This window comes from Trachymyrmex septentrionalis, unplaced genomic scaffold (genome assembly GCF_001594115.1).
Source record: "Trachymyrmex septentrionalis isolate Tsep2-gDNA-1 unplaced genomic scaffold, Tsep1.0 scaffold11, whole genome shotgun sequence".
Taxonomy (NCBI): domain Eukaryota; kingdom Metazoa; phylum Arthropoda; class Insecta; order Hymenoptera; family Formicidae; genus Trachymyrmex; species Trachymyrmex septentrionalis.
The window spans coordinates 4,977,466-4,988,153 of NW_017304228.1; the positions used below are offsets into that span (position 1 = coordinate 4,977,466).

Consider the following 10,688-nt stretch of genomic DNA (forward strand, 5'->3'; position numbering starts at 1 on the left):
TAGCAGTAATATGTAATAGATACAATGTTTTTTTCTACATAATTAGAATGTATGACGCATTATATTTATTTAAAACAATTTTGCGATAGCAAAATGCTTCAGACGCATCTTATCGCAAAGAAAATGCTAGAGAAATTAACTTTAATTATGCAACGCTTTGCACTATTTGCTCTAGAAAAACATGAAATTTTAAATTTTGCCTGAACTATAGTTCAAATTATATCATCTCCTTTTATTTATTTTGCTTTGAGCAAGGAAATTGACATAAACATTGCTATGGAAATAGGCGAGAGAGCAAGGTGATATTTCTTGCTTCTTATATTAGTAATAATGGAAACAGCTTGGAGATAATACTCCGACGACAAACAGCAATTAAAAACGCGTGTGTAAATTCTTTGTTTTTTTTTTTGTTGTTAATTGTTTTCTTGCATCTTGCTGACGCACGCATATGTTACGAAAATATGCGCGTGATATTAAAACAAACAGAAAGAAATCGACCTAATTTCGCATGGACACGATTACAGGCTTACAGATATCTTTTGAATTTAAAAAAAAATATTCGTTAAAATTAGTAGTTGTTATATATCGTTTATCTCGTTCTTTTTGTTAGGTTTCGAAACAAGTTTTAATTGATCATTCTTCAAATTTGCGAATCTGAAAAAACTGTTTGTCTTTTTAACCAGATATAACGCAAAGTTGAATATAATATTATTCATGTAACATCAAATGTATTATTGTCAAATTATTGCAAATTTTATTTTTTATTTGAGCAAGGAATTGCATTTATAATTGTATCTTCACACATCATTAGAAATGAATTATGCAAAAACGATATAAAAGTAAACTTGCGAATTTTATTTAATCATAAATGAGAGTATAGATGTAATTACTAGCTATTATATAATATTGCAGATGTCGGTCGTTTCCTCATTATATTTCAAGATTTTCCGTGATTTATCTTTAAAATCGTTTTTTACATATCTTCAATAATAATCTTCGATATCTTTGCAAATAACTTTGAAATTTGCAATAGAAGAGGTTCTTAAGATCAATATCAGAGAAAATATAACTGTAATAAAAAAAATCTTTCTTTCTCCCTTTCTTTTTTTGTCTCTCTTGTTTTCATAATTCAATAAAACAACATAGGGTAACTCCGGTATATACCGCACCCATCAAAAACTTATATATAATTTATTAAGTATTATTTACTATATTTAAAATAAACGAACTATGTCAGCAAAAACTTTTTACTATTATGTAAATTTTCTATTACTAATAAATACTGTCTACTACTATGAAAAAAATGTTAGAAATTCGAAATATTTATTTTTTATATTACAAAATAAATTTTTGGAAACCCTTACATTTTTATATCCCATAGGAGTAGAATATATGGCTACTCCTAGGGGGAAGGAGGCCTCATATACGGCTCATGAAAAATTTACAAATAATGTATATAAATAAGACGTAAAATGACACATAACTTATAAAATGTGTTTTTAAAGTTTTATTATGGAATAAGAATGGTAAATGTGTATAGAAAATAATAAATAATAATTACAATTTTCCTACATATATTACAAGTGTTATGAGATATATATACATATTTCATATAATGCGTTTATTGCATTTAGTACACTGAATTCAATCTGCGCACTTTGAATGCTTTGGGTATAAATCTCGCTCGCTAAAAATGCCGTATATCCCAAACAGGTGGGATATACAAGACAACAAAACTAAACAAAGAATACGAAAATAAAGAACTTGTATTTTGCTATACAATATGTTTGACTATTCCACTACACGTATGTATCACGAAATAATCATTGAGTCTTTTACATGTCCTACAGTAACTATTTTATGTATAGATTATAATTTATAATAACGTTACTTATTACAGTTATAAATCGATCAACTTATAATAATTTCATTAATAGTAAGAAGCTGAAATCATAACAATATTAAATAATACAACATGTAACACAGTAGTTGCAGGAAAATTACCCTTACTTTTTCTTTTTTTTTTTTTACTTCTGCGGCGTAAATCCCAACGCGGCGTATTTGCCGGAATTATCTTGACACAATCTGTTCTCTATACATACATCAAACGACCAGACATCTGATGATGCATCACGTCGTTTTATTAAATACTGTTTTTTAATTATATATGCGTCAAATGTTTACTGAATTTTTTTAAATTAAGTTTTTTAATAATTATGATGTTTATAATAAAATTTTGTTTTTGTACATTTATAATTATAATTATATTTATTATAAATATTATTATTAGAAAAAATATATAGAAATTAAAACAAATATTCTTTAAGCACGTATGTTATGTTTTAATAAATAATTTAAAATATTAATATTGTAGATATATATTTATCCAGACACATACATACAACTTTAATAAACATGAAAAATAATCTTATATTTCATATAGATTTTTATATTTGAAAAGAAACAATACGAATCTACGTCTTACGTATTTCAAAAAATTAGAATAACGTAAGAATTTTTTTTTTAGTAGTCATTATCAGCACATTAACTTGATAGTTACTATAGTAAAAAAATATTGTAACGTTTATATAATGTACAATATTGAAAAGAAATATAATTTAAAAATTCGAAAGCTTATATTTACCAACTTTAATTAAATTTAAGCTTTTAAATTAATTCCTTCTAATTTTAAAATATTTTTCATTTCGACAGCAGACTTTATCTATTCTATACATGCAATATAAAATTAAAAAAAGGATTTATCTTATCATATATTACTTTTATATTATATAATGAATTGAAACGAAGACTGAAATAGCTTCTTGATAATACTGATATCATAATTCCACTATACATATATGATTATCTTTATTAGTATAGGTTAAAAATTTTAATACATGCAACTTCTTCTTTTTCTTTCCGTGTATTGCATTTTAACAATCGATTCTCTTCAGCTATTTTATATCCTCTGTAATCTTTTTCTTCAGTAAAAATGTGAAGAAAAAGAGATTATTTGCCACAATCCTCTAATTTAAAAAATAATACGTAAAATATATATGTACATATATATGTATATAATAAATAATTCTTTCCGTGAAAACCTCTCGACGGATTTGAGATAAATAAATCATAAGTAAGATAAACAATATATAAAATTTAATTCTACGAAATAGGAAAATGAAAATAATATCATTAAGACTGAAGAAACGATCGCATATATGAATACATTAAATACGATAGAGAACGCCATCAAAATAGTATCCGATTAAAATAATATCAGTCGTGGGAATGATTGAAGTGATATACAATATACCTCTTCGTAATTTTACAATTTTTTAATTTTTTTCTTATTCAGGCATTGCATATAGGCATTTAAAGCATATTAAACATGTATTAAGTGGAAGAGAAAAAACAAAGACAAGAGATATAACGTAACATAGCCGTATTGACGGTGGCGGAAGGGTAAAGATCAAACTGGCCCGAACTCCGCGCTCATTTATATAGAAGGTAACGTCATTTTAACGTATTCCAGTTGCGACTTCATTCCAAGGTGCACGTCTGTCAGTTAAATCAATTATTTGGTTGCGTGCCTCACGTGATTAATTATTATCAAGAATCGGATCAATATGGATAACCAATGCTGGAAATTGGTAAAGGTCCCAACAGGTGCGAAATTTATTGTATTTAAGAATCCTTAAAATGTACAATTTCATATACAATATTATAAAAAAAAAGTTGTAGACAATTCATATTTGGTCTGTTATAACTTTATTCTATAGTATAATGACAACGACATATTTCATTTTTATGGCAGTAAAATGACAAGTATGACTAATAAAACTAATTTGCATTGTATTGAAACACATTGATATCAAATAAGTTCTACAAGATTTATTATATTTTTATATTATATTTGCAAAATATAATAATTAAAGTAATAATCGGACTATATGTGATCTAAACTTTACAATTTTTTTAATTTTTTTCTGAGTCTTAAATTGAAAACTGATTGTTAGATTCAAAAGGAAAAATATTTTTGGATGTTAACAAAATATAAAAGATTTTTAAATATTTGCAGTCAAGATTAAGAAAATAGCATTAAGAACCTTTTTTCTCATTTTCGTAAAAAAAATGTTAGAGAAATGGAAAATAAATTGATCCAATATTCATAAAATTATAAGTTTATTAACATATTGACGTGCTTGTTGATATGCAAGAATACGAAGTATATTTTCTAAAGACCAGCTGACTTATCTATTTATTTACTTATCTACTTATTCATGATTTAGAATAATAAAAATATTACAAGCAATGTGTGTACACTTAGTCTAGATTGGCCATATTGATTCTATTTTATGAAGAGTTTCCTTTGTTTGCTTATAAACAAAACGTTTTGATAAAAATATCTATGTATAATATATTAAATATATAGTGTTGTATAAATAGAGAAAATTACAATAATATGAACTACAGAAATTAATAATTATCTCTTAATAGTTACAGAAAGCAATGGCTGCGTTCAGCAGAAAAAGCAGTTTTGCAACTATTGTAAAATTCTTTAATATGATTGGTCTTGCCCTTAATTCCTTGCTTGATCTAAGTGTATAAACCAATAATATTCAAGAATTTTACAACAATTACAAAGCTGCTTTTTATGCTAAACGCAACCATTGACTCACCTATACGAAATATATTACATCACGACTACAATTTTCTATATCATGCTTTATGACAATAACAAAATATACAAAAAAATGAGCAATAAACTGATGTAATTGAGTCAGACGAACAATTTATACGATATAATGTTAGCTGTTGAAATTTACCGCTGTTGAATTATTTACCGTATTTACCACAAATGATAAATAGAATATATCGAATGCTAATTAAGCCACATAGAGTCCGGTTATTCTATACATACATCATATTCGTAATATGCAATATAAGGCAAATAGAAAAAAAAAAACAATCAAATAGACCGTGATCCGATTCATGCTAATAATGCTCATGAGCAACATCTGTCTTTGTTTAACATTTGACAAACAACAAAGAAATGATTTTAAAGCGTTGTGAGCGTAAATCGGACCGCAGCCATAGATGTGATAAAAGTATTACAGTTTGTGAAAATTAATGAAAAATTGATTTGTTTTGAATTCACAGGTTGCCCTCAGTAATGCTCTCAGTATGAACATAAAAATAAATTGTATCGAAAAACCAATAAGAAACATACTGTAAATATAGAAAGAAATGTTATCAAGATATTCATATAGAGATCAATCCGGTCACTCATGTAATCTCAAGTGTAACTTTTTACTTTTCATTTTTTACTCTCATCGAGATTTAACGTAAAATTTTTGCATAACGATTATAAACGCAGCTGAAGCGTTAACTTCTAGACCAATACTCATAGTCCGTTTTTATTTAAAAATAATAATCTGATAAATTATTATCTCCCGAGATAATAATTTATCAGAGAACAACATGATTAGATTAAACTTATTCTAATTTCGAAATATTATATTAATTCCCTAAAGATATTCGTCTTGTTTCTGCCACTACGATTTATAGCGAAAAAATTAGCATCAATTTCACATTTTTGCGATTCGAAAAATTACATGATCCTATGAAACATCGTAGATGATCATAGAGTTTGCGTGAAACTTTTCACTTTTCACTTTTCACATTTTTGCTTTAAGGGAAAAGTTATATAATCAATCTCCTCTCAGAAAAAGATCCATTACATAACTTTTAGAAATTAAAACTTCACGGGTTCGAATTCTTACCATTCTGACAGCATAAATTTCTTTTATTTTATCTTAGTAATTTTAAAGCTTAAAATTTTGCCGAGAAATTTAACATTTCGTCTGAGAGATCGAAGAAATGATTATTATTACATCTTTTTAAAACTACGAACCACAATGGGACTCTTATCTTTTATTACTTTGACCACCGAAGAATTGTTTCATATAATTTATATTTTATAAATTATTATTTTTATATTATGTGAGTGAATCTAGCTTCTGATATGGCTTCTTAATATCATTTTTAATCTATGTTTATATATATATTACATTTCTTATCGGCTTATTGATGCAATGAAGTGATAATTATCATGACCATTATATTGAGGAAGATTCTGTAAGTTGAAAAGACATTTTCATTTATTTTGAATATTCAATATTTTTATCAGATCTATATTTTCTCATTTTTTGGCTACTTGCTTTATTATATAATTATTATATTGTTTAGTGAAAAATTGTCTGCGTACCACATAAATTATATTTTATCACTTTTTTCTTAAATACAGGGTAACTTCGATATATACGCTACACCTATCAAAAACTTAATTTATTAAATATTATTTACTATGTTTAAAGTAATCAAACTATATCAGTAAAATCTTTGTACTATCTACTACTATAAAAAAAACATTAAAAATCCAAAATATTTATTTTTCGTATTAAAAAATAAATATTATAAACCCTTGCATTTTTGTCGTATATTCCATAGAGGTAGGATATATGGCTATTCGTAGGGAGAGGGGGGGGATATGCTTTACTCATGTAAAATTTACAAATAATGCACATAAATAAGACGTAAAATGACACAATAACTTATAAAATGTGTTTAAAGTTTTGTTATAAAATAAGAATGGTAAATATGTATAGATTTTCTAAGACGACCATGAATAATAGCATGAAGTTGGCTGATATAAAAAATGCTTTATTTATTGCGCAACATTGTTCAATAATGAGTTGTGATCATTTAGTAAATCTTTCCAAAAATATTTTTACTGACAGTGACATAGCGAAAAGTCAACAAATACACCGAACAAAATACAGTGCTATAATAAAAACCGTATTATACGAACATTTTATAAAAGACTTAAGAAATGATATTGGTAACAGTTTATTGATTGACGAGTCAACAGATTTGTCTACGTTAAAATTTTTTGGTCTCACTATAAAATACTATAGCGAAAAAACAAAGGATATACTATCAACATTTCTTTATTTAAGGGGAGAAATACAAGTAACTGCTCGAAAATCAGTCATTTTTCGTGAATTATTTTGAGGGTGATAAAATAATTAAATCATTTTGCACTTTTGGCATAATTTAATGACATGTGTCAGGTAATTAAAAAAATTTTTTTTTGATACAAAATGGCGGCGGTACAGTCCCTCCACGAAGGCCGTTTTTGTGAAAGACGTAAAACGGCTGCCATCGCCCAGCTTTTTCTATTGGTCTGAAATCAAAAAACCAAACATATTTCGATTACTGATGAGTTTAGGCATAGAGTAAACCTGTAAAATTGAGAAAAAGTACGAAATCAAAAATTTGGTACGCTTTTTAAGCAAATTTTAAGCGGGCAATAACTGTCGAAAAAATAGGCGAAAATACGAATTTGTTATTAAAATTTTTGATTTCGTACTTTTTATTTAAATATAATTAAAGATTATGTTGACAATAACGCTTATATGAGTTATTTATTTGAGAGTCAATGTCAAAAAATGAAAAAATAGAATTTAGATAACATCCTTACAGTGAAAACAAGATGTATTAAATTTATAATTAACTTAATCAATCAACTAAACAAAGACTTTCTGAAAATGTTAAAATTTTGAAAAAAATTTCTCTATAAAAAATACATTAAAAATAAATAAGGAAGAAATCTCAGATATCTTGAAATTATCTGGAGTTTCTGCTTTTGATATTACTAAAATCGAAAATCAATTTAGAAATTTAAATTTATGCAAGTGGGAAAACACGACTAAAACTATCCCGTTTTGGTCTGAAGTTTTAAATTTTACTGATGGAAATAATTCTTTTTTAAAAATAGCTACTTTTTTTTTTGTAATTTCACTGTTAGTATTGCCTATTTCTAATGCAGAAATCGAAAGAATTTTCAGCCATATAAGCATTATTAAAAACGAACATAGAAATAAAATGAATTCGTACATGTTGAACGCAATAATGACCATTCGAGCTGCATTTCGTAAAAACAAAAACTGCTGTTATAATTACGAAGTTCAATCAGAACTTCTAATAAAAATTCATTCTAATGATACGTATACCTCTATAAATTTGGAAGATTTAGATTTTCCAAGTTTTGAAACTTTGTTCAATTAATCGAGACACATTATAGAAATGTATTAATGTAAAAAATTGGAAAAATAGTTTAATATATATGAATAGATTCTAAGTTTGTGTAATTGCTGATTTTATACTAAAAATATAAAATAATATTATATAGAACAGCTTTATATAATAAATATTTTACAACTTTATAATAAATATTAAAAAATTAATATTTGTGATTACGTAAAAATGTATAAAGTATACGAAAAAGTTTATAGCGTAAAACTTTATTACATTTGAATGGAATGCACGATGTTTTGTGCTTAATTATTTAGTTATAATTATATTTATTATACACAAAAGTGGATTTTTAGCGGTTTTCATTAAAAATTTGACGATTTTTTAGTAATAGTTTTAATAAAACTGACATGAAAACATATTTGAAAACACATTTGGTGAAACATATTTTACATTGGCAACATTATTTAGTAGATGTCAAATAGGTCCACAATTCGAAGAGCATTTTCCTCATTGTGGCATCGATCTTCGCAGCGCGCTTTTTCGCGACAAATTAATTAATTTCATTAACTTAAAGTGAGCACTAAAATCGGAAATGCAAATATTTTGATACTACGATGTCTAAGGTTTGTTTTAATATCATGCGGGCATCATATTTTTTGTTGTCCATTCACAATTGGATAATAAACTTTAGAACGCGTCGCGCACTCTTTCGCGACGAATTAATTAATTTTATTAACTTCAATCGTGATGCTCTCGCGAAGTTAACAATAGAAAATGATACAAACGTACAGAAAAACGATACAAATTGATAAAAATCCTATCGTTCTCAATCGTTCTTTATCAATTTTTTTTACCAGGACCGATCTCACTCTATTCCATACATAGCTATATTTAAACCCTCTTTGAAATTTCACTCAAAAGAATTTAGAGAGTTTTTTTTTAATGCATTTATAATACAATAATTTTTAGTTTAATGAATTATAATTTTAGTTTTAATGAATTTTAATCATAAAAATATGCAATAATAGTTAAATTACATGTATAAGAAATTTGTCATGCATTGATATGTATAAATATATATAAACGTATATAATATAATAAATTATATATGTTTATGATTATTTATACATAAACATGTATAAGTATTCATAAACATATATAATTATATATGAAATATTTCCATATATTCTTCTTTCTTTTGTAAAATTACTTTTAAATAATAGAAGTAGTATATAATAATAATAATGTGAAAACATTAAGAATAATTAAAAGAATAATTTTTCGAACATGTAGATATATTCTAAATAAAAAGTAACTTATCATATTATGTTTGTTATAATTGTAATTCGAATAACGATTCGGATTAGACAAATTGCTATTTATCTAATAACAAAGTAGAAAGTTATACTTTTTTATTTTATAAATATATTTGTGTTTAAAATGCATTTTTATAAAAATTTTATAAACATGTTTATGTTTAAAATACATTTTTATGAAAGCTTTGTTGATATGTAAAGATTAAATATACATTAATTTTCATTTTAATAATATTAATAAAATTACCTCATACTATTAGTCACCTTACTCGCTCCGTTCCGGGGTTAGTTCAATCAGATGGAATGCATTAGAAAAATGCATTTTTTTCATATTTTAGTTATTAGTTTTCTCTTATTATTAAAAGATTATTAGATAGTTAAATATATGTAGTAACTAATGTAGAATTTATTTTTTCGATAAGTCTCTTAATTTTATCTGCAAAAATTCGAAACTGAAAAATAAGTCTACTATTCCCGGTATCCTTTACATCCCAAACAGATAGGATATACAAGACAACAAACTAAACAAAGAATACGAAAGCAAAGCACTTGTATTTTGCTATACAACTTGTATTTTGCTTTACTGTTCCACTACATGTATATATCACTCTTCTACATGTATGAAATAACCACTAAGTCTTTCACGCGCCTTACAGTAATCATTTTATGTAGATTATAATTTATGATGATGCTACTTATTACAGTAACAAATCGATTCAACTCAAAATAATTTCATTAATATTGACAGTAAGAAACTGAAATCATAACATAATACTAATATAACATAAAAACATATAACAGAGTATAGTTATGAGAAAATTATCCTTTTATTTTTTCTAACTTTTGCGAGATAAATCCCAGCACGGCGTATTTGCCGGAGTTTCCCTATTATATAACATTTATCTAATAATAAAAATATGAATTAATAAGAAAAATATGAGTTAATAAAAAACAAAAAATATAGACAAAAGTTGTAAAATTATGTATTTTATTTAATGTATATTTACACTTTTAAAAATCAGATACAATTAATGTAATTTTTTAATAACAATTTATAATAATATTCTGATATTCCAATTTTTTATTCTACATTTTTATGTTTATAAAAATAGATTTATTACATAATTTTATATTTTATATTACAATTATTGTAAAAATTACTACTAAAAGTCGATATTTTTATAAAATTTATGTTCCCTAAATAGAATCATGATGGTTTTTAAATTGTATGGATGTGATGTGACAACTCATATTTATTTATCACTTATTTAT

The 10,688-nt window shown here is 25.3% G+C and overlaps 1 protein-coding gene across 4 annotated transcripts in view; it reads left to right on the forward strand.

The window, feature by feature from the left end:
• Positions 1-10,688, forward strand: part of LOC108750622 (alpha-tocopherol transfer protein-like) — a 53,768-nt gene that overhangs the window by 24,119 nt on the left and 18,961 nt on the right. For 2 of the 4 annotated variants that reach the window (XM_018490204.1, XM_018490187.1), the window contains exon 1: positions 3,545-3,666. The exons of 1 other annotated variant lie outside the window; for it this stretch is intronic. In XM_018490204.1, the coding sequence (XP_018345706.1) occupies positions 3,627-3,666 (40 nt within the window). In that variant the 5' untranslated portion in view covers positions 3,545-3,626. Of the gene's footprint in view, positions 1-3,544; positions 3,667-6,116; positions 6,139-10,688 lie in introns of those variants that run through there. One more of the 4 variants, XM_018490224.1, reaches the window with a different exon arrangement.